General features: G+C 31.4%; 1 protein-coding gene and 1 long non-coding RNA gene across 2 annotated transcripts; both read left to right on the top strand.

Annotated features, from left to right (window-relative positions):
• The first annotated feature begins 12,747 nt into the window (after positions 1-12,747).
• LOC119613542 lies at positions 12,748-17,836 on the top strand. Its single transcript, XR_005232239.1, has 4 exons — positions 12,748-12,859; positions 16,250-16,507; positions 17,462-17,648; positions 17,708-17,836. It is a non-coding gene; the product is annotated as an uncharacterized LOC119613542 (long non-coding RNA).
• A 2,733-nt stretch (positions 17,837-20,569) lies between these two features.
• Positions 20,570-26,138, top strand: LOC119613541 (putative uncharacterized protein DDB_G0281733). Its single transcript, XM_037969561.1, has 3 exons — positions 20,570-20,945; positions 21,007-21,085; positions 25,004-26,138. Exon 3 carries the CDS (start codon positions 25,038-25,040, stop codon positions 26,136-26,138), a length of 1,101 nt encoding a protein of 366 aa, XP_037825489.1. The 5' UTR covers positions 20,570-20,945; positions 21,007-21,085; positions 25,004-25,037.
• The last annotated feature ends 546 nt before the right edge of the window (positions 26,139-26,684 follow it).

Raw genomic sequence — 26,684 nt, 5'->3', positions numbered from 1 at the left:
TGCGTGGAGCGTGATTCCGCCGTTTTTATCACACCCCTTCTCTTGTTTCCCGAACAATTGGGACAAACCGGAGTAACAACACCTATGAGTCCACATCTATAACAGAACAAATTTCTCTGAATACTCGGGCAATCAGTAAATAAGTGACCTGGCAATCTGCAGTTCCAGCAAAGAATTCTCTCTGTAGTCACCGTATTTGATTTCTTGTAAGTATTGTCCGCTTTATACTTTATTTCCTCAACTACTTCCATTTCCTTTTCCCTATCAATCTCTACTTCGACATCCTCCACTTGTCTTCTAGGTGGTACATATCGGGTTTGTGGGATATTGAAAGATTGTTTACGGAAATAATTCCTTTCTACTTCCTTACAAGTATCTCGCAAATGTTCCACAGAAAACACTTGCACAGAGTAAACTATTTGCGAAATATTTTGCCGTAAGTTTCGTTTTATTATCCTTATTATCTCATATTCTGGTAAAGGATTTCTTAACCTGGCCCTTAATCTTCGCATAGCTAAGAAATAGTCATCGATAGATTCCCCCTGTTGTTGTCTTCGTTCCTCAAAATCTCTTAATAGTTCATATTACGACCTTATTGAACCATATTGAACCCTAAGTGATCTTTTCAGCTCATCCCAAGATTCGATGGGTCTTTGCTGGACTAGTAACCAATACCAATCATTTGCATCTCCCTTTAAAAGTTTGTGAAATTCTCCCTTCAAATCTTGCCATGAATAACTATGATACTTTAACATATATTCGATGCGAAATATGAAATCATCAATATATAATTTTTCTATATTTCCATCGAAACTAATATCCCATTTGTCCACGCTGATGGGGTTTTTAATTGGTCTACTAGTTGGGTAAAAACTCTGAGGTGATCCGTTTTCAAGTGGGGTATTAGAATTCGATTCCCTAAAATCTAACCTTCTTTGTGGAAATGGTTGGTTTTCCGCTTCCTCTTTGTAGGTGCCATTTGAGTTGGTTTTTCAACCTCCTCACTATCTAACGATTCTATACCATCACTTATTTTGCTAGTTACACTCATTTTTTGAATTTCGCTGATCATTTTTGCAAAACCTTCCTCTAAACTTTCCTGAATTTTCTTGTCTAACTTTCTTCCAATTCTGATCTATATCCTTTTACATTTTCAGCTATAAGCTCGCGGATAAGACCAGCATAAGCCCTAGGGCTATTGCCCGATGAAAAACCCTTTTGATCGTGTGGGATCTTTGGAGGTGGAAAATTAAAGGTTTTAGGAGGAGCAAAAGTTTTTGGAATTGCTCCGGTTGGTTCACTTGGGAGTACCGTCGGTGTTTCTGACAGTGGATTACTAGTATGGTGAGTATCCGGTGTTATAATACTCCCTGACATGTCTATAAATGTCCCTGTTTCCCTATCGGCATTCATCGGAGTTCTCCCTACTGGCATTTTTTTAAAATCTTAATTTATGGAATTTAATATATCTATATTGGCAAATTATATTTTTGATGTTGTTAAAAAAAAACAGCCTTAAACATAAAATAAACAAATACGCTACTATTACATAAAATACACACATACAACATTTTTTTTTACTATTACAGATTTAAACATAAATAAACGTTACAAATTTTGAATTTACTTGAATTACAAACATACAATAAGGTTTTCTAAAACAATATTTCACCACATAAAAACACAAAATATAACATAAAATTTGTCAAGACAAAATGTTTATAACATATAGGATACAATAATCTTTAATTAAAAACAATTCACTTAAAAAGTTACAGGAACAGTGGTATTCCGTCTGAACAAGAGAGTAATGATGGTTGTTGATATTCTAACGCTTTCCTTTTACGACGCGATATTCTGATATATACCTGGTCGTTTTCCTTCTACATAATTCACAAATCTGCAAACTAAACTTTTCTAAATTATATTTTAGGACAGTTTATGATTTATGTTTCCGGTTTACTCAAATGAATATCCGCAAACTAGGTTTGTTACTTTACAACCTAGGACATATATTATTGTATTATTAATATTATTTCCAGTACTCGCAAGCTCAACTATTCTCTTGAGGACGATTCTGAATATATATATTTTTACTTTTCTACTAATTTTAACTGATAAGAATCCATACTAATTTGAAAATGCGCAAACTAACCTATTCTTTCTGTTAGGACGATTTCAATTTAGTACTCGAATCCTATTCCTAATTCTATTCCACACGTTTAGCTGTTGTACGCGGCCTACTTTTCCACACTAGAGTACATATTCGCGGATGTGAAAATGCATTCTAGGTTGTCTCTTTTCTACATTGGGCGCCATTTATTGTTACGAGACTCTTTCGTTATTTTGGGGTGTTTCGATGCCGCCTCGACCAGCTCTACAATCGGCGTGTGAACCCAACCCGCATCCACACCACCAAGAGACTGTACCAACAAAAAAAAATATATATAAAAAAAAAAACTACACCAACACAGAACATCGTATCGTGGATCAGGTGTTGAATCTATGTGCGTTGCCCACCCTACCATAGTCATTTGGTATCTTAATGACCCCTACACATTATCAATCCATCAACTCACCATATCATCACTCTCTCTCCTTTTCGGCCCACTGTACCTGGAACTTTTAGACACAATTAGTCACACATATTCTTCAACATTTTAATTTCAAGTCATATTTATTTTCTAAAACACTTAAACTACACAATAATTAAATTAAAACTAAAATTTATTTCTGATTGTTAATCTGTTGTTTTCTTATCGTATAGCAAAAAGGTTTCAATAATTTTTTTAAATTTCTTATAAACGTTATTATATTCTATTCACAAATCTTGTTTATTGCTACTTTCATTATATTTTCATATAAACAAAATTGTTTTTATCCTTAAGATTTAATCGAACGGTTTCTCAACCAATTTGTCAAACTTTAAATCTTTTCTATTTGATATTCTCAATGACTTTTTAAAATTTTAGATTCTTTTTCTTTTCTCACTTATCTTTCAAGATAGTGAAAATTCCAACACAATAAATATTTGGCTATCCAGAAACAACTATAATAATATTGTGGGTTTTCATTAAAATTTTTCTCTTCCGTATATATAAAACTAAGCTATTACGCAAACTATACTTATTCTAAATTTATATAAACAAAAAAAAAAAACAAATATACTTAACTAATACAATTAACACATATTCCTATCTAAGGATCAACTAAAAAAAAAACAAAAGAGTTCCAAATCACTACTCGCAATTAAATCGTTTTTTCTTTTCTTCAGTCCCTAAAGGAGCTCCCTGAAGGATGTAGTTTGAGGTTCTATATTTTCTAATTCTTGCCTTCTTTTCCGGTAAAATACTAAATTTCTTTAGTCTGATCCCTTTACAAATTCATAAATTTCTTAAGAACTAATGAACTAACTTATCCTAAAAAAAATGTAATAACTTAGCCTACTTTTTCTTTTGTTGTTCAATTACGGGGTCAACCATATATTATGACAAAGTTTAATGTGAACCGTATTACCTTCTGTTTATTTTAAATTTTGTTGAATATATTTTTCCAAATATTTATATGTCCTAAAGGATAGTTTTACAAGAATCGCCGCAGTCTGTGAATTTTTCACTTCAACGTGAGGCTTCCTACTCCTCTGGCACAATATCTATTTCATTGAAAACAATAGCAAAATGTTCTAATTGAATACATTTTTCCTTTGAAAGCATTTTCACTTTAATACTCACAGGTTTTCTTTTATATTCAATCTAAACAATTTCAAAGAGTTTTCAAACTTTCTTTACTAAAGTCACTGTTCACTATGTATTATTTCTTATTTATTAAACTCCGATTATAACTTTTTAACGCTCTTTTAAGATGTTTATTTAAAAGCTTCAGATTGTAGACTGTGCATTATTACATACTTCTGATGTCCAACTACTGACATTTTTTTTTTATTTCACATAAGAAAAGTAACTGAAAAAAACATACCAACAAATAACTTAACAAAAAAAATATAACGTATAGTCATAACATAGTGGACATCAGCACCGTTTGGTTCAATGTACTTTTAGCCTTGGCCTTGAAAATTGTCTCTTATTTAAGAGAAAATTTTTGTTGCTTTTTTATACTGTTCATATTTCTCTTCCTTCTCTTTTCTATCACTTGGTAACCCTATTGTCGTAGTAATAAATCTATTATCCGAATCACCCTGTAAACATTTTGACATTTACCTTTTTTAACAATAGTAAACATTTATAACAATCAAAATAAACAAAAAGGAAAACAACATTTTAAAAGAAAAATCAACATAGGGCCAAATAAAACCAAACACAAAAAAAATTTAAACCCACTCCACTACCCAGCTAGCATTTTCTTTCAAAAAAGGATCTTCCGCGATTGGAGGTGGCGATTAAATTAATCTTCCACGATATCGTATTCCAATTACGAAAGTTCAACGCAACGGGAGTAACTGTGTCACAGCCGCGACTCTTCTCTATGAATCGTCTACGATGTGTTAAAAAGAGTCTTGACACAATCGTCTTAATGAATCTTCTACGATGCGATAAACAGAATCTTTACACAATCGTCTTAATGAATCTTCTACGATGCGATAAACAGAATCTTTACAAAATCGTCTTAATGAATCTTCTACGATGCGATAAAAAGAATTATAGAAGAGTCTTGGAACGATCGTAAAGAAGATTTTAATTGATCCTAAAATGCCTAAAAATATGCTAAAAATAAAAAGTATTGATATTCGTTTTATACTGTTTATTGCATTGGCATTTTTTGTCAACTTTAAATAAAAAAAAAAAAATTAAATATAAATTTGAATTCAATTATGAAAATAAATACATACATATGAATAATGGAAATAATTATGCAATAGAAAAATTATTAAAAAATAAAGTTATTTTTATAAATTTGAATTCAATTATGAAAATAAATACATACATATGAATAATGGAAATAATTATGCAATAGAAAAATTATTAAAAAATAAAGTTATTTTTCAGCCAAATCGTCAATTTTCTTGGCTTCATCAATCTTTTTGGTTCGGTCACTCTTTCTGAGACGGTCACCAGCATGAACAAAATGTTGTTGTAATACCTTATTTATACCTGCATCATCAGCTTTCGGAAATTTTGAATGGCAGACACCTTTAAAAAGAAAATAATTAGAATTCAGTAAAATCATGTTATAAAAAATACTTACTTGTTATAATTTTCGTTATATTGAATTCCTGAATACTGGGCTTACTGTTCGTTCCACGCCAACTCAATTTTGCAGCCACATCATCGCTCAGCATTTTTTTAATTGCATTCCTGACAAACGAGTTGGAGCTGTCGCCACCCACTTTACCAATAACGTATTTCTGTAAAAATTTTGATATGAATATATGTATATATGTATGTTTATATTAAAAAATATGTATATAGACCAGTGGTGGCCAGCGAGAGAGTGCTTAAAACGCATATGTTGTAGTGAAAACATAAAAGAGTACACAAATGAAAATACGTGTGATTTGCACTGAAACAAATTATTTGTTTGTATTTATTTTGTGTTATTCATATAACATATTTGTATTTTAATGAATAACGGAAGGTATGTATTTATGCGATGATTAAGTATTATTGAATGTCTTGATGCATGCGTTCATGTATTTATGTATGTATGTGTTAATATATTGATGTCCATATGTGTTTATGTATGTAATGATGTATTTGTTGATGTAAGTACGTACTGAGGTATATATGTATTGAGGTATGAGTTCATGTAAGTATGTATGATGTATGTATGTATGTATGTATGTATGTATGTATGATGTATGTATGTATGTATGTATGTATGTATGTATGTATGTATGTATGTATGTATGTAGTATGTATGTATGTATGTATGTATGTATGTATGTATGTATGTATGTTATGTATGTATGTATGTATGTATGTATGTATGTATGTATGTATCGTATGTATGTATGTAGTATGTATGTATGTATGTATGTATGTATGTATGTATGTATGTATGTATGTATGTATGTATGTATGTATGTATGTATGTATTGTATGTATGTATGTATGTATGTATGTATGTATCTGTCATGTACTGTCTGTATGTATGTATGTATGTATGGATTGATGTATGGCTGCATTGATGTACGGACTTGATGTCAGTATGTGTTGATGTATGTATGGCATTGATGTATGGATTGATGTCAGTATGTATGCATGTTATAGTATGTATTGATAATGTTTGATGTAAAATATGTACCGATATATGTGGATGAAGTAAGTGTGTATTGAAGTAATGTGTTGAATGTAAATATGTACATAAATGTAAGTGTTGATGTAATATGTACCAGATGTATGTGATGAATGTAAGTGTGTATTGAAGTATGTGTATTGATGTAAGTATGTATTAATGTATGTGTTGATGTAAATATGTACCGATGTATGTATTGGTGTATGTATTGATATATGTGTTGATATTAAAATTGAATTGAAAAAAGTCGTTCATTATACTAATTGCTTAATAATTCCATTGTACTTTGCTTCGAAATCAGATTTTAATTTTGAAATCAATTGATTTCTCGCAATTCCGACTACTTCATGTAAATTGGAATGACAACTGTCATAATGACGCTTAAGTGTACTTGGATGGGTTTTTTTTAACTTTTGACCACATACAATTCACTCAGCTTCCTTAAATATATTTAAACAGAATAAAAAATCCTTCTCCCACTCAATATTCCACATATTTAGTTTTTTATAATATAGTAAAACCTGAAATAAACATTTATTTGTAACGGCTACTGAAAAATATTCGCCGTGTATCATAACATCAAGCGACATAGACCTTCTTTGTTGAATGCAGACAAGCAACTGAATAAACTTGTTTTTGTTTTGTGTTTACTTTGTGTTTTTACTCACAGTATTCGTATTGCGTATGTATTAGTGAGAATAACATAACTACCCCGGGGTAGTGTTTGGCCACCAACGCTATAAAGTATATATATTCTTATAGATAGCGGAGTCGATTTAGCCATGTCCGTCTGTCTGTCCGTCTGTCTGTCCGTCTGTCTGTCTGTTGAAATCAGTTTTTAGAGGACCCCAGATATCGGCGAGATCCGAATCTTCAATAATTCTATTAGACATGCTTTCGAGAAGATCGCTATTTAAAATCAGCAAAATCGATCCATAAATGACGGAGATATAAGCAAAAATCCGAGACAACCTGAAAATTTCATTAAAAAGACAACACTGCTTATTCATTGAGTATTTCGTTTCACATGTTTGGATGGCTGTGTGTTTCATTGGCATGTGTATATTGTTTTTGTTTCTTGGTGTATTCAGTTTCGTATGTTTGGATGTCTGTTGGTTCGATTGCGTTGTGTATTTTGTTTTTTTTTTCTAGTATTTCGTTTCGTATGTTTGGATGGGTGTGTGTTTCAGTGCCTTGTGTATATTGTTTTTGTTTCTTGGTGTATTCAGTTTTGTATGTTTGGATGGCTGTGTGTTTCATTGCCTTGTGTATATTGTTTTTGTTTGTTGGTGTACAGTTTCGTATGTTTGATGTCTGTTGGTTTTACTGCCTTGTGTATTTTGTTTTTTGAGTGTTTATTTCGTTTAGCGTTGTTGTTGTTCCTCTTGTTTTGCTATTGCTATAATAATGATATAATCGGGAAAATTAAATAGGTACATAAATTTAAATTTTATAAAATTTATATTTTTTAAATACACCATGGTGAAGGGTATATAAGATTCGGCACAGCCGAATATAGCACTCTTACTTGTTTTTACATAAATTCAGTATGTTGTGTAACAGTGGGTTAGGTGTTACATTTCATAGCATACTTTAAGGCATTATTAAAATGTATTGAATTGTAAGAAAATTTTAATATTAACGAGTTTTTAAATTTGAATTAATCTACATTTTTAATTTGATAATTTATACAATTATTTAAAGGTGGAGGTTATTTAAGATTCGGCAAAGATGATATAGCATTCTAACTTGTCATTTAACAAGTTACACACTGTAGTTTGTAACGCGTCTGCCGCGAAATGTTCAGCAACTATTGACGCGTCGGCAGCTGTCCAGGGTTGTATTTTATTTTGTGTAGAATAAAAATAAATTAAAATAAAATATATATTGCCAACAAAGAAAGAAAAATATATCAAAAAAAAAAAAATACAAAAACTTAAAATTTTGATCTTTAAAACAGTAGTACGCCTCAAAAACATTGAAAATAAAAACGAAATGACGCGTGGTGTGTAACTTGCAACTTATAGGCGCGAAAAGTTTGAAAAGCGTGAAACGCGTTGTCGTCTTACCGCGTTTTGTGTACTTTCAGCTTTACTAAATCCAGCTTTAATAAAATTGTTCCCAATCAAAAAACCCACTTTAAATGCTGCAGGCATCTCTGTTTACTTACTAAAAAAAACAACAAAACTGCAAATACGGGAACAGACATAATATCCCAGCAAAAAAAAGAACTTCCAAAGAAGCGAAAAAGAAGTAGAATTTACTCCATGGAAGTACTGAAAAAGACCTGAAGAAGTGATGATTTTAACACAGGCTTGTCATAGGAGGGATGTCCTTTTTATTTGATTCCAAAATCACTACTTCTGAAGTCATTCTCAAGAAGTACTATTTATGTTCTTTTTTTGGAAGTTATTTGAAAGTGAAATTGTGGTATTATAGAATACAACTAATTTGACTTAAATAATATTAACAAAAATAAAGGAATTACACACATTTAACATAAAACCCCAAAATGACATTTTTTAACTAAAAAAAATCTCGGTACAAAAAAATATAATATTAACAAAAATAAAGGAATTACACACATTTAACATAAAACCCCAAAATGACATTATTTAACTAAAAAAAATCTCGGTACAAAAAATATATCTTCAGTTTTGAAAAAATAGAATTATTTTCGCTTCGTTGGAAGTCATTAAACATCACTTCGACAGATGCTAAAAAAAATTCACTTAGTGCTACTTTTGAAGTGGTGATAAATGTAAATCTTTTGGAAGTACTTCGATTTTTTTTGCTGGGATGTTTTCTCATTTTAATTTTTTTTTATTTCATTTAATATCCTCCATTAATAATAACACATGGTGAAAAATGCGCATTATAACAACCCTGTTTTTGCAATTTTGCAAGATTTTTAGCAAAATATTACGAACATATGGCAACGCTACAACATAAAAATAAGAGCAAGGCGAATTCACATAAGGTGGTGTTATTCAATCAGCTGATTATTTTTTTCTTCACTTGACTGGTACGCACTGATGTCAGAGTTTGTTATTGTTTACATTTTTATATTTAAAAATTTCCGTTGAAACGGAGAAAAACTTCGTTAGTATTTTGAATAATTTATGTAAAAAATCTGAAAATACCAAGCATTTTGTAAATAAATTTTTTATTTATATAAATAATGAATAATTGATACGCATGTACCAACTTAATATAACAATAATATTTTTTCTATTAAATGTTAACAAATTAAACAATATGTAAAGCGATTAACTAAAAAAAATCTGTTCCGGAACACTTTATATAAAAAACCCACATGAAGTATTTACCCGACCGGCGGCAGCTGTCTTTTACGTTATGAATTTTGAGATCTAAAAAAATTAATAAATTGTTTTATATTTACACCGTATATATAATGTGAATAACTAACAAAATTCTATTCCGGAACACCCGTCCGGCGGCAGCTGACTACAACGTGTAAATCTTAAAAATTACTCCGCCGGAGTAAAATTTTCCATTTACAACAAAGATTCTTTCATTCAGTATATAATTTTTCCATAAATTTTTACATTTTTATGTTTATTTTTCACAAAAATTTTGCATAATTTTAGGCACAAACTTACGTTTTGCAAATTAATCTGCCGGAGTAGATTTTTTCATTTGGAACAAACATTATTCCATTCAGGGTATATTATCTTCACAAATTTTAATATTTTTATGTGTATTTTTTATAAAATATAAAAATTCCACAAAATATTTTCATTAAATGAATTCGCAGCAATTATTGTTTTTGACATCAGTGCGTACCAAATGCAAAAACAAATTACATGGAAAATTTTGTTGTTGCCGAACTGTCACCACCTTATCTGAATTCGCCTTGAATAAGAGAATCAATGAGAGGATCGCCAGAGAGCGCAATAAAAATAGAATAGAATCTATCTCAACCACAATATCGCCAACCACAGGACGATATTTTGCTCTCCATTGTTACGAGACTCTTTCGTTATTTTGGGGTGTTTCGATGCCGCCTCGACCAGCTCTACAATCGGCGTGGGAACCCAACCCGCATCCACACCACCAAGAGACTGCACCAACAAAAAAAAAAATATATATATAAAAAAAAAACTACACCAACATATCGTGGATCATGTGTTGAATCCATGTGCGTTGCCCACCCTACCATAGTCATTTGGTATCTTAATGACCCCTACACATTATCAATCCATCAACTCACCATATCATCACTCTCTTCCTCCTTTTCGGCCCACTGTACCTGGAACTTTTAGACACAATTAGTCACACATATTCTTCAACATTTTAATTTCAAGTCATATTTATTTTCTAAAACACTTAAACTACACAATAATTAAATTAAAACTAAAATTTATTTCTGATTGTTAATCTGTTGTTTTCTATTCACAAATTTGGTTTATTGCTACTTTTATTATATTTTCATATAAACAAAATTGTTTTTATCCTTAAGATTTAATCGAACGCTTTCTCAACCAATTTGTCAAACTTTAAAACTTTTCTATTTGATATTCTCAATGACTTTTTAAAATTTTAGATTCTTTTTCTTTTCTCACTTATCTTTCAAGATAGTGAAAATTCCAACACAATAAATATTTGGCTATCCAGAAACAACTATAATAATATTGTGGGTTTTCATTAAAAATGTTCTCTTCTGTATATATAAAACTAAGCTATAACGCAAACTATACTTATTCTAAATTTATATAAACAAAAAAAGTATCCTTAACTAATACAATTAACACATATTCCTATCTAAGGATCAACTAAAAAAAAAACAAAAGAGTTCCAAATCACTACTCGCAATTAAATCGTTTTTTCTTTTCTTCAGTCCCTAAAGGAGCTCCCTGAAGGATGTAGTTTGAGGTTCTATATTTTCTAATTCTTGCCTTCTTTTCCGGTAAAATATTAAATTTCTTTAGTCTGATCCCTTTACAAATTCAAGAAACTAGTTATACATAAATTTCTTAAGAACTAATGAACTAACTTATCCTAAAAAAAATGTAATAACTTTCCTCCCCTATACAGAACTACCCTAATGCCTTTTTGCTATAAAATCAAATTTCACCTTTTCTTTCGGTTTTGATCCTGAATAAATGTTCTGGTCTTTGGGGGACTAATATCAATTCTCACTTTTTCACAAGTAGGTGGCGTACTTTTTCTCTTGTTGTTCAATTACGGGGTCAACCATATATTATAACAAAGTTTAAAGTGAACCGTATTACCTTCTGTTTATTTTAAATTTGTTGAATATATTTTTCCAAATATTTATATGTCCTAAAGGATAGTTTTACAGGAATCGCCGCAGTCTGTGAATTTTCCACTTCAACGTGAGGCTTCCTACTCCTCTGGCACAATATCTATTTCATTGAAAACAATAGCAAAATGTTCTAATTGAATACATTTTTCCTTTGAAAGCATTTTCACTTTAATACTCACAGGTTTTCTTTTATATTCAAACTAAACAATTTCAAAGAGTTTTCAAACTTTCTTTACTAAAGTCACTGTTCACTATGTAAGTATTATTTCTTATTTATTAACCTCCGATTATAACTTTTTAACGCTCTTTTAAGATGTTTATTTAAAAGCTTCAGATTGTAGACTGTGCATTATTACATACTTCTGATGTCCAACTACTGACATTTTTTTTTTATTTCACATAAGAAAAGTAACTGAAAAAAACATACCAACAAATAACTTAACAAAAAAAATATAACGTATAGTCATAACATAGTGGACATCAGCACCGTTTGGTTCAATGTACTTTTAGCCTTGGCCTTGAAAATTGTCTTTTATTTAAGAGAAAATTTTTGTTGCTTTTTTATACTGTTCATATTTCTCTTCCTTCTCTGTTCTATCTCTTGTCGTAGTAATAAATGTATTATCCGAATCACCCTGTAAACATTTTGACATTTACCTTTTTTAACAATAGTAAACATTTATAACAATCATGACAATCAAATAAACAAAAAGGAAAACAACATTTTAAAAGAAAAATCAACATAGTGCCAAATAAAACCAAACAAAAAAAATTTCAAACCACTCCACTACAAGACACACAACCATCACAAAGAAAACCAAACAAGAAAACAAGGACACACAATTGAGAAACCACTATACAAACACTATCAACATCAAACGCCGGCGAAACAACGAAATATTCGGCCACATGGACACTGAATTATGGATACAGCCTGCTACCTCAACAAAACTCTGGCTTATCTAGACAGGTCGCAGAGACGACAGTGTGAGGTAAAAATTTAAAACCTTTCGTCGAAAGATTCCAACTACAGCGCCCAACGTAGGCTACACCCACGACACTACATGCCCGGCTAAGGGCAACCACACAAAAGAACAAGGACAAAAGTTATTCTTAGGGAAGGGTTCCATTTCATTTTTACATTATAAAGGGTACTTTGCTTAAGTTTCCTAATGTTTGCAGGTATCATGGGCTTCACTTAAGATACTAAACAGTGGACGAGCAATACTATTTGTATAATTAAGGAGGGAATAATCAACACATCAAGGACAACAACACGAATCTTAACCTAGGATTGCACGTAAAAATATTGCACTTGTAAGTTAAAATTGTATTATTTATCATTGAAAATATTGCACATTCGATCCTTAAAACTATATTGCACATTATCGGTTTTATTGTTTAATATCTTTGGCGTGGTAAATTCCCAACGGTCTGCCAGATAAGCTTTCCAACTCGTACATATTGTTCCCTATGACCCTTAAAATTCTACATTTTGAAATTTTTTACAAAATTTAGCGTAATTATTGTTCTTGAAATCGCTAAGGATAATTACTTTATATACTTCTTGTCCTGGGACAAATTTTACTATTCTTGCTCCGCGATTATATCTCAAAGCACTCTTTTCATACGCGTTACTCAAATTTTCCTTAATTCTATCCCTTATCAGTTTTATTCTATCCGAATTTTCGATCATGATTTCATTATCATCCAGAGCTTTTAATTGTCTGGCTAACTTGTAGTCCGAGCCGCAGGTAAACATATTTTGTCCAAATAACGCGAAAAAAGGACTACATCCTGTCGCAGAATGCCAAGAAGTTCGCAAGGATAATTCAATGTTTGATAAATTCATATCCCATTCTCTATGATCATTTTGAAGATATGCTCTGATGGCAGAAAGAACACTTTGGTTCACTCTCTCCGATGCATTTGACTGCGGAGAGTGAACAGCTGTTTTCATGTGTGTGATCTGGAAAGTTTCGATCATTTTCTCAAACTCTTTTGAAGTGAACTGTTTTCATTGTCTGAATGGATAATTTCCGGGACACCAAACACATAAAAAACTTGTTCTTTTAAAAACTTCACTACATTCGCAGTCGTAGCTTCTTTCATGGCTTTTAGAAAGACGAATTTGGTCATATGATCTACTACTATAAAAATGTATGCATTCCCAGTTTTCGATCTTGGGTATTTGCCCAGAAAATCAATATAAAGTTTTCTGAAAAGGTCTTTCTGTTATTACCCGTTTTCCTATTTCCGGTTTTAATATCATATTTGTTGGTTTAGTTTCCTTGCATATCGTACAATTTCTTACAAAGTTTCTGATTTGAGATACCATATTAGGCCAATAGTATTTAGTTCGTACTCGTTGTAACGTTTTGTTAATACCCCCATGTGCTTTATCTTCTGGTTCATGAGCTTCCCTAATCAACACGTGCGTTAACGAACTTGGAATCCATAATTTCCATCTGAATTCTTCCTGTATTTCCGAATCACTTATATTCCTCTTAAAAACTAAACCGTTTACGACTTTAATATCCGGCAATTTGCTATTATTCATCCTAACTACTTCTACTAAATCTTTATATTCTTCTGACTTGAATTCCAAAGTTTCAAAACCTAGTATTTTCTCTTTATCTATTTCTATTGCTTCTATTAATCTAGATAATGTGTCTGCTACAATGTTTTCTGCGCCTTTGCAGTGTTCTATTTGAAAATCGTAACTTTGTAACTGCAAAGCCCATCTAGCTAACCTTCCATTCAAATCTTTGAGAGACATCAGCCACTTCAAACTCGCATGATCTGTTATAACTGTGAACGGCATAAGTTCTATGTATGGTCTGAATCTTTTAATTGCTAAGACAGCAGCCAAACATTCCTTTTCTGTTACACTATAGTTTTTTGTGCTTCAATTAGCTTTTGAGAAAAGAATGAAATAGGTTTTTCATTTCCTAATTCATCTTTTTGGAACAATACAGCTCCAACAGCATAATCTGAAGCATCGCATTGAACAAAAAATCGTTCTCGAAAGTTTGGGTGTGCCAAAACCGGTGCCGTCGTCAATGCTTTTTTCAGTTCATTAAAACTTTCCATGGCCTTTTCCGTCATTTTAAATTTTTCTCCTTTCTTTATCAGGTCTGACAGTGGTGCAGTTAATGAGGAGAAATTGCGTATAAAACGGCGGTACCAGCCCGCTGTACCCAAAAAACTGCGAACTTCTCTAACAGACTTAGGCAAAGGTATATTACGAATTGCCTCTATCTTTTTGGGATCTGTTTTCATGACACCACCTCCAACAATAAACCCTAAGTAGTTAAGCTCTTTAAAACAAAATTTTGATTTTTTTAAGCCTATAGTTAAGTTTGCCTTGTTTAAACAATCTGCAACTTTTCCTAACAGTTTTAAGTGATGATTGAAATCGGCGGATATGATCAATAGATCGTCTAGATAAGTAAATACATTTTGTTTTAACTCCTGCGGAATTACCTTATCCATCAACCTACACAGTCTCTGCGCCGCGTTGCATAATCCAAACGGCATAACAACGTATTGGTAAAGAGGTCTGCCTGGAATAGTAAAAGCCGTATACGATCTAGATTTCTTTTCCAGCTCGATTTGCCAGAAGGCATATTTCAAATCGACGCTGCTAATATAATATGTTTCGTCCAGTCGACTGAGAATTCCCTCTATATTTTGTATTGGATACGCGTCCTTTATTGTTCTATCATTTAATTTTCTCGCATCTAGACATAGTCGATTTTTTTCAGGCTTTCGTACTAGCGTGCATCTGTTGCTCCAAGGACTGTTAGTTTCCTCTATAATCCCTAACTTTAACATGTTGTCCACCTCGGCATATATTAGATTCTGGACTGCAGGTGACACTGGATAATATCTATCCTTAACTGGTGTTGTGTTTTCTAACAATTCAATGGTATGAACTTCTAAATTAGTTCTTCCCAAACCATTCCTTTCAAACGTACGAAATTTATCTATAACTTTTCCTAATTCGTTTTTTTGCTGTTCATTTAAATCATGTTGTTCTATATTTTCTAACTCAAGAGGATAATTATCCGCCAAGTTTTCGGGTTTTATTTCAGATATATCGAATAATCCTGGAGCAATATCGAATTTCATTCCAAAAATCGATTCCTAAATATGCTTCCTGAATCAGATTCGGACATAAATAAAATTCAATATTATGCTTTTGTCCTTTATAATGCACCATCACATCAATCTTTCCTAAAATTTGATAATGCTTTCCCCCTGCCGTTTGAATATCAGAAAAAACTGGTTTTATTTCACTGTTTAAAATGTCTACTATCTTTTCGCAATCTTTTCCTAGTAGACTTATTGATGCTCCACTGTCCAGAAGACCTTTTACTTTTATATTATCCAGTCTTACCTCTATAAAATCTCTGGGATCTATCCTGGTGTTATCAATTTCATCACATTTTCGGACAAATTTACCTATCTCTTGAGCTATCAACTTTTTTCTCCGAAATCTGTTTCTAGTTCTCATAATCTTTTCCAGTTTCGTATTATTATCCTCATTAAATATCCTATTTCTAGTTATCATATATCTTTTTAAACGCTCTTCATAAGACCCTAATACTCTCCTATCGTTGCACTTATCCTGTTCTATTTCAATCTTTCTATCATATTTTTTTGCTAAAACTAATTTGCTATCATTGGTTTTGTCTTTTATAGATTCATCATAAACATATTGAATGCCTACATCTCTTGTTGTTAGGCAGTTGTTTGCGTGGAGCGTGATTCCGCCGTTTTTATCACACCCCTTCTCTTGTTTCCCGAACAATTGGGACAAACCGGAGTAACAACACCTATGAGTCCACATCTATAACAGAACAAATTTCTCTGAATACTCGGGCAATCAGTAAATAAGTGACCTGGCAATCTGCAGTTCCAGCAAAGAATTCTCTCTGTAGTCACCGTATTTGATTTCTTGTAAGTATTGTCCGCTTTATACTTTATTTCCTCAACTACTTCCATTTCCTTTTCCCTATCAATCTCTACTTCGACTTCCTCCACTTGTCTTCTAGGTGGTACATATCGGGTTTGTGGGATATTGAAAGATTGTTTACGGAAATAATTCCTTTCTACTTCCTTACAAGTATCTCGCAATGTTCCACAGAAAACACTTGCACAGAGTAAACTATTTGCGAAATATTTTGCCGTAAGTTTCGTTTTATTATCCTTATTATCTCATATTCTGGTAAAGGATTTCTTAATCCTGGCCCTTAATCTTCGCATAGCTAAGAAATAGTCATCGATAGACTTCCCCCTGTTGTTGTCTTCGTTCCTCAAAATCTCTTAATAGTTCATATTACGACCTTATTGAACCATATTGAACCCTAAGTGATCTTTTCAGCTCATCCCAAGATTCGATGGGTCTTTGCTGGACTAGTAACCAATACCAATCCTTTGCATCTCCCTTTAAAAGTTTGTGAAATTCTCCCTTCAAATCTTGCCATGAATAACTATGATACTTTAACATATATTCGATGCGAAATATGAAATCATCAATATATAATTTTTCTATATTTCCATCGAAACTAATATCCCATTTGTCCACGCTGATGGGGTTTTTAATTGGTCTACTAGTTGGGTAAAAACTCTGAGGTGATCCGTTTTCAAGTGGAGTATTAGAATTCGATTCCCTAAAATCTAACCTTCTTTGTGGAAATGGTTGGTTTTCCGGCTTCCTCTTTGTAGGTGCCTATTTGAGTTGGTTTTTCAACCTCCTCACTATCTAACGATTCTATACCATAACTTATTTTGCTAGTTACACTCATTTTTTGAATTTCGCTGATCATTTTTGCAAAACCTTCCTCTAAACTTTCCTGAATTTTCTTGTCTAACTTTCTTCCAATTCTGATCTATATCCTTTTACATTTTCAGCTATAAGCTCGCGTATAAGACCAGCATAAGCCCTAGGGCTATTGCCCGATGAAAAACCCTTTTGATCGTGTGGGACCTTTGGAGGTGGAAAATTAAAGGTTTTAGGAGGAGCAAAAGTTTTCGGAATTGCTCCGGTTGGTTCACTTGGGAGTACCGTCGGTGTTTCTGACAGTGGATTACTAGTATGGTGAGTATCCGGTGTTATAATACTCCCTGACATGTCTATAAATGTCCCTGTTTCCCTAGCTTCCCTATCGGCATTCATCGGAGTTCTCCCTACTGGCATTTTTTTTAAAATCTTAATATATATCTATATTGGCAAATTATATTTTTGATGTTGTTAAAAAAAAACAGCCTTAAACATAAAATAAACAAATACGCTACTATTACATAAAATACACACATACAAAATTTTTTTTACTATTACAGATTTAAACATAAATAAACGTTACAAATTTTGAATTTACTTGAATTACAAACATACAATAAGGTTTTCTAAAACAATATTTCACCACATAAAAACACAAAATATAACATAAAATTTGTCAAGACAAAATGTTTATAACATATAGGATACAATAATCTTTAATTAAAAACAATTCACTTAAAAAGTTACAGGAACAGTGGTATTCCGTCTGAACAAGAGAGTAATGATGGTTGTTGATATTCTAACGCTTTCCTTTTACGACGCGATATTCTGATATATACCTGATCGTTTTCCTTCTACATAATTCACAAATCTGCAAACTAAACTTTTCTAAATTATATTTTAGGACAGTTTATGATTTATGTTTCCGGTTTACTCAAATGAATATCCGCAAACTAGGTTTGTTACTTTACAACCTAGGACATATATTATTGTATTATTAATATTATTTCCAGTACTCGCAAGCTCAACTATTCTCTTGAGGACGATTCTGAATATATATATTTTTACTTTTCTACTAATTTTAACTGATAAGAATCCATACTAATTTGAAAATGCGCAAACTAACCTATTTTTTCTGTTAGGACGATTTCAATTTAGTACTCGAATCCTATTCCTAATTCTATTCCACACGTTTAGCTGTTGTACGCGGCCTACTTTTCCACACTAGAGTACATATTCGCGGATGTGAAAATGCATTCTAGGTTGTCTCTTTTCTACATTGGGCGCCATTTATTGTTACGAGACTCTTTCGTTATTTTGGGGTGTTTCGATGCCGCCTCGACCAGCTCTACAATCGGCGTGGGAACCCAACCCGCATCCACACCACCAAGAGACTGTACCAACAAAAAAATATATATATAAAAAAAAAAAACTACACCAACACAGAACATCGTATCGTGGATCAGGTGTTGAATCTATGTGCGTTGCCCACCCTACCATAGTCATTTGGTATCTTAATGACCCCTACACATTATCAATCCATCAACTCACCATATCATCACTCTCTTCTCCTTTTCGGCCCACTGTACCTGGAACTTTTAGACACAATTAGTCACACATATTCTTCAACATTTTAATTTCAAGTCATATTTATTTTCTAAAACACTTAAACTACACAATAATTAAATTAAAACTAAAATTTATTTCTGATTGTTAATCTGTTGTTTTCTTATCGTATAGCAAAAAGGTTTCAATAATTTTTTTAAATTTCTTATAAACGTTATTTTATTCTATTCACAAATCTTGTTTATTGCTACTTTTATTATATTTTCATATAAACAAAATTGTTTTTATCCTTAAGATTTAATCGAACGGTTTCTCAACCAATTTGTCAAACTTTAAATCTTTTCTATTTGATATTCTCAATGACTTTTTAAAATTTTAGATTCTTTTTCTTATCTCACTTATCTTTCAAGATAGTGAAAATTCCAACACAATAAATATTTGGCTATCCAGAAACAACTATAATAATATTGTGGGTTTTCATTAAAATTTTTCTCTTCCGTATATATAAAAACTAAGCTATTACGCAAACTATACTTATTCTAAATTTATATAAACAAAAAAAAAACAAATATACTTAACTAATACAATTAACACATATTCCTATCTAAGGATCAACTAAAAAAAAAACAAAAGAGTTCCAAATCACTACTCGCAATTAAATCGTTTTTTCTTTTCTTCAGTCCCTAAAGGAGCTCCCTGAAGGATGTAGTTTGAGGTTCTATATTTTCTAATTCTTGCCTTCTTTTCCGGTAAAATACTAAATTTCTTTAGTCTGATCCCTTTACAAATTCATAAATTTCTTAAGAACTAATGAACTAACTTATCCTAAAAAAAATGTAATAACTTAGCCTACTTTTTCTTTTGTTGTTCAATTACGGGGTCAACCATATATTATGACAAAGTTTAATGTGAACCGTATTACCTTCTGTTTATTTTAAATTTTGTTGAATATATTTTTCCAAATATTTATATGTCCTAAAGGATAGTTTTACAAGAATCGCCGCAGTCTGTGAATTTTTCACTTCAACGTGAGGCTTCCTACTCCTCTGGCACAATATCTATTTCATTGAAAACAATAGCAAAATGTTCTAATTGAATACATTTTTCCTTTGAAAGCATTTTCACTTTAATACTCACAGGTTTTCTTTTATATTCAATCTAAACAATTTCAAAGAGTTTTCAAACTTTCTTTACTAAAGTCACTGTTCACTATGTAAGTATTATTTCTTATTTATTAAACTCCGATTATAACTTTTTAACGCTCTTTTAAGATGTTTATTTAAAAGCTTCAGATTGTAGACTGTGCATTATTACATACTTCTGATGTCCAACTACTGACATTTTTTTTTATTTCACATAAGAAAAGTAACTGAAAAAAACATACCAACAAATAATTTAACAAAAAAAATATAACGTATAGTCATAACATAGTGGACATCAGCACAGTTTTGTTCAATGTACTTTTAGCCTTGGCCGTGAAAATTGTCTTTTATTTAAGAGAAAATTTTTGTTGCTTTTTTATACTGTTCATATTTCTCTTCCTTCTCTTTTCTATCACTTGGTAACCCTATTGTCGTAGTAATAAATCTATTATCCGAATCACCCTGTAAACATTTTGACATTTACCTTTTTTAACAATAGTAAACATTTATAACAATCAAAATAAACAAAAAGGAAAACAACATTTTAAAAGAAAAATCAACATAGTGCCAAATAAAACCAAACACAAAAAAATTTAAACCCACTCCACTACAAGACACACAACCATCACAAAGAAAACCAAACAAGAAAACAAGGACACACAATTGAGAAACCACTATACAAACACTATCAAATATTCGGCCACATGGACACCAATTATGGATACAGCCTGCTACCTCAACACCATACAAAATGTATGAAAACTCATTGTCGAAAGCGGTTGTGGTTCCAATTGTAATCAAGCTGTAAAATGTTAAATTCATAAAGTTTATTACAAATACAAATTAAACTAATCTTAATTTTGTTATTAAACATTTTAAAGCAGGTCAACTTTTTGTGAAAACAAATGTAAGTGCAAACCTAAGCAATTTTTTATTTAAAAAAATTAAAACAGTGTTAAATTTTTTAGATTGTCAAATAAAATATTGTACGAAAAGTGGCAACAAGAAAACACAAATACAATTTCAAGACAGAATCAAACAAGTACCGTAAGTTTTACAGTTATTTTGTAAAAAAACTAAAATTTTATATAATTTGCGAAGACAACAAAACGAAACTATTTTTTTAAGTTTTTTTTTATTTTTATTTTAAATAAGTCGTAGTTAAAAAAATTTTTTTCTCTTTATAATGAAGAGTTTGTTTATTTTAATACGGGATCGATCGTTCGCTTTTATTTGTAAAGAAATTAAGTTTTATATAGACACATGTCTAGAAGTTTTGGGGTCTTTACCCATGTTTGAACGTCAATAAATAAATACCTACCTTAAAACATGGAATATAAAGTTAGTCTTAGAATAATTTCCTCTTGCTGAAAAAAAGTTCTTTTGAGGATCGAAAATAAAATCATTTCGTTTGGTAATGATGCGGAAAGGATATCTCATGGTATGATGCCTTATTAAACAATAGATGAAAACAGTTATGTTTCCATAATGTAGATTTCAACTAGGCAATGACTCCAAGAACTTATCAAATATATTGCTTGGTGTCAAGTGCAGAACTTGATTCTTTTTTAATAGCAAGGTCAATTCTTCGACCTAAATTCCATATAAAAACTATGAGTTCAATTCTGTTTCACCATTTTTTGGTCGCTTGCCATTGATTTCCTTTTGTACGAATGAGAAAAAATGGAATTTCGGAATACGAGCAAGTTTATGTTTCCCTTGTTATTCCCTTTATCTAACTCTCCCGCAAACTCAGAATTGCTACAAGAAAACGTAAACATGTGGCTGCTCTAGTATTAGGTCTTCAAATTGATATATGTACATATTAATAAAACTTCTCATAACCTCAAATATGTATAATGAAAGCAAGATCATGTTTTGTAATCACAATTTGAGGTTATGTTCATGCATGTATTTGCTATAAAGACTTGAGACAAAAAATTTGTATATGCAGAAAAGCTATCTTGTGTTCGATACACTTCAGTGGATAAAGTTCCTGCCCGATATTGTCCATTTTCAATTCGAAACAAACCTTATCAATAGAGATTATTTGTGGAAAATGTCAGCCCTTTAAGCTTCTCCCATTGGGACCTTATCGTGTTTTCAACAGACAATCGGACATAGTTGTTGCTAGTCGGCAACACTTTAAAGAAACCTTTTTGGCTACATCTATAACGATCGGCCGGTCAGTGGTTAATTATGCTGCTCCATTGTGGTCAATGCTGTCCTAAGGACTGTAACGGACTGTTCGCAAATTACCTTAGAACATCGCGTACATGAGAAAACGAAGGTTTTCCGAGTCAAGAAACACAATGTCCTGTTGACTAAACAATTTCTCCTAGGATGTCACCAGAGGAGTCATCCAACTATAACATCACACAGTTGGAAGCCGGTCAGTGGTTAATTATGCTGATCGATTCTGGTCAATGCTGTCCTAAGGACTGTAACTGACTGGATTGTTCGCAAATTACCTCAGAACTTCGCCTACATGAGAAAACGAAGGTTTTCCAAGTCAAGAAACATAACATCCTGTTGACTAAACAATTCCTACTAGGATATCATCTGAGGAATTATACCAACTTTAACATCACACAACTGGCTGCTCCTCCGGAGCATGTCAGAAAGGTCCTTCGTGTATACGAGGAAAACATAAGTAGTTATGTGCAGGATCGATTCTCGTATACGTCAGCTTTGAACGACATTCATAGAGACGCCATCAATACCGTGGTCGCAGGATACCGTATGAATGTCGTACATGGAGGACCTCTACCGTCTATAGCAGACCAGAGTAGTTCTGGCACTACTTAGATCGGGATGTGGCAACAGGCTTAATGCCTACTGGTCCCGCATAGACCGTGCCGTACCTAATGAATGCCCAGCATGTGGACTGGGTCGCCACGATACTCACCTAATATTCAACTGTTCAGACAACCCCCTCATTGAATTGTTGTATAGTTTTAGCTGTTATAACAACAACAACAACGGACGGACATGGCTTAACAAATTTCATCCCAAAATCAGTTTTCCACTAAAAGATATTAAAAAAAGTAATTTTACGCTAAAAACTGGCCAAAATTTCATTTTTTTACTGAAAATCTTGACTTAAAATTTAAATTTTTCACAATAATTAAAATTTTCACTAAAAATTAAAATTTTCACTATAAATTTAAATTTTTTACAAAAATTAAATATAACATTTCACCTAGCGTTTAAAATATTTTCATAAAAAAATTTTCAAAATACAAAAACAATTTATATGAAAATAATACTAAATAACCTCTTAAATTTTCATCAAAAATTTAAATTTCCACTAAAAAATCCATATTTTTACTAAAAATTTTAATTTTTCACTAAAAATCAATTTTCACTAAAAATTCAAATTTTTTCCCAAAGAATATAAAGAAATTGGGGCTTGTCAGTTGGTACCTAAAGGAGTTGTCATTCGGTACTTAACTCTAAGAATGTATTGGTAGAATTTTTGTATAAGTATTAGAGCTTCAGCCACTTTCACCACTGTTTCCAAACCTACATAGTTGCATAAAAACGTACTTAAAAATTTTAGAAAAAATATAAAACATTTAAAATTTAATAAATACATTTTAAAATTTTTTTATTAGCTTTTTTGCAAAATATTATGTTTATTTTAAATTTATTTCTCATTTTCAATACTCAAATTTACAACTTGTTTTTTTAGTTTTATTTATAAATAATGTATACATTCCTCAAAAATTAATTGTCAAAAAATTAAAAAAATATATTTCTCGTTTACAAAAAATAAAACTATTCAGCCTATTCAAAGGTGTAAAAATCTGCAAAAAAAAAAAAAAAAAAATGCGTTGTGTGTGTGAGAAAATATGTAAGAAGTGAAATTATTTTCATATTTTCGCGAAAAAGTTTTGTGAGAGAGTCAAACTTTCACCAGAGTGTTGAATTCACACAGAACTCGTCAAAGAGAAAATGTTATTGTTGTAAAACAATGTCATAGTCCAATTTCTTATTATTCTTTTCCTACAAAATTCTAATTATTCTCTAAAAATTCTTATCTTTGCTAAAAATTAAATTTCTTTAAAAACGACTTTTCATCAAAAAGCGACTTTAACTCGATTTATCGATAATCTGTTTCGAGTAAAGGGGTTTTCTCTGATTTTCTTCTTCACCAAAGAAGGAAAAGGAAAAAAATTATTTTTTACCCAAAATGTCTTTTCAGTACTAAAAAATCAATCGCTTCTATCGTAAATTATGGCGAGAATTCCGTAAACTATTTGTTGGGGTGAGGAATCAGCCTCGCTAATGATTTCCACTGGATTTTGAATAAAGAGACACTGGTTTAAATCTTAACACAAATTTATTAATCCAATGTTTCTTATATTAAAATTCCTATAAAAATACATATTAATTCATGAGGAAATTTATAAACATAATTTTAACTTCAAATTAACAACTCACTTTTTGGTATGGAAACCACTAGAGTTAATACAATTAATAATTTTAAAATAATCTTTCGCACTGAAGACTTATCACCACGCTAGCCAACTAAGTACAAATTAAATATATTGAAATAAAATCGAGTTATAACTGGCGCGGGAACCATTTACTCCGAAAATATAGAAAATTACATTTACAATTGTAAAAGATTACATAGCAAATACGTAGTTTACACAATCAAAAAATAATATTTTTAGCAATTTTTGCCAGTGGCGGCAACACTATTCTTTCACAATAGTCACACACTATTTAATAAAAACCCCTTTATCCTATAGATACAAGTTTCATCATTGGAACCGGTTCTAAGCAATCATTCGTTATTTTATTAAAAACGGTTAAAAAAATAAATTTTCCACGATTCAGTTTAAAAATTTTCAGTTATAATTCAAAAAACAAAACAAATTGGATGATATCCTTAAAAAACTGTTTCATTTTGTTGCTTTTCTAAATAAAAGAAAAACTAACAGCATTCTATTACAGGCTCTCAAAATAAACAAATTTTTAAAGAACTTAAATGCCTTGGATACCTACAACCGACTTCGAAGAAGAGGTGGTAAATTTACAACCACATCATGACTTCATATACGGGGTCCTCTCCGAACCTCAACACAGTAGTTATCCAAGACCCAAAAACCATACAGAATATGCTGCCAACAAAAAGGTGGAAAGTAAAGAACACAAAAAACCCACCACGAAAATAAATGGAAAGTTGCATGCAATACAACAAGTACAACGTATGGCTAGCACCAAACCGGTGGGTGAACAACCCACTATTGATGATTGGGAAAATAATAAGAAAATTGAACAGGAAACATTTGGTATGATGCGTTACTGTGGCATGGGTGTAAGTGTTGAACAACCTCTAAATCAAAAAGTAACTATGGCAACATTTCCAGTGGAAAATAAAATCAAACTAGTGCAGAATGGTCGTAGAAAAGTGGCTTTGTTTTTTGATGATAATGTTTTTAAATTAAAGGAAAAGGTGTCGGATACCTCATCGGGTTTTGATAGCTGCAATAATAGTATTTCCAGCGAATTTAAAAATGATCACAATGATTCTTTAGCTTCTGTAGCGGAAAATAGCTGTAATACATCTTTTGTTAGCACTACTTCATCTTTAAATTCATTTAGTACTGCCCGAGATAATAGTGAGTCTTTTTCCATTATTTCGGCTAACAAAACATCAAATTCGCTTCAACTTAAAGATCAACGTTTACAGCAGTATCATACATTACTAGAGGACACGGCTTTGTTATCCTTGAATAGTTCTAATAGCAGTGAGAAACCATGCACTGATTCTTTTGAAACTGCCGAAGATATACCACGTTGGAAACCAATTTCAGATAATGAAGAAAATATCTTTGATAAGGCGGAAAATTGGCCGATTTTAAGTAATAATAAATATAACAGTCCTGATCCTGATAATTCATTAAATATAACTCAAAGCGATTTAGCGGATGATGTTTCTAGTGTCACCACCAACACCAGTAGCAGCACCAACAGCAATAGTAGTAATCAAGCTAAAAGAATCAACTTTTTAGATCGTTTTATTACATCGGAAAATTCGGATGATTTAAATACCACTAGATCCCTCAACCTATGCAGCTATAACTAAAACTTCGAAACCTTCAAAACAATCAACACCAAAGCATAAGGACAAAATATACAACTCTTCCAATGATATAATAGATTTTCTATACAACACAATGAATGTATGCTCTTAAACGTCATGTTAAATAGTTATCTTTTTTTTAAACATTTTAAACCAAATACTGCCAAATGGTTAGAGAGTAGATAATTTAAGTAAGAATTTTTTTAAACAAAACTTCATTGCATTACGTTTTTAAGTTTGTTCATTTCATTAATATTGTTAAACACTGAACACTTTTTTAAAATTAGTTTTAAGAATTTATAATATGAGACTTTTGGTTACTTTTTCGATCTTTTACTGGTATTAATTAAACGTTTAATGAGAATATACAACATGGAACGATAAAGTATTGAACGTAGAAACATGAAATTGAACATGAAGGGTCCACAGTGTGTGAGTATCTAAATACGATCTTTTAGTATTTTTTCGTTCTTCAACGAATACCTTTTATGTTTTCTATAATATAAGAGGACTTTTTGGGTACTTTGTAGTTTTTCAAAAGGTGTTCTT

This window comes from Lucilia sericata, unplaced genomic scaffold (genome assembly GCF_015586225.1).
Source record: "Lucilia sericata isolate MDLA Ls3-8-SP2 unplaced genomic scaffold, ASM1558622v1 Contig002173F_arrow, whole genome shotgun sequence".
Lineage (NCBI taxonomy): Eukaryota > Metazoa > Arthropoda > Insecta > Diptera > Calliphoridae > Lucilia > Lucilia sericata.
Note: the sequence above shows the minus strand (reverse complement) of the source record. Positions and strands in the feature narration are given on the sequence as shown.

Coding starts and splice junctions, on each gene's coding strand:
- LOC119613541 (XM_037969561.1), top strand. CDS start 25,038: ATGCCTTGGATACCTACAACCGACTTCGAAGAAGAGGTGGTAAATTTA.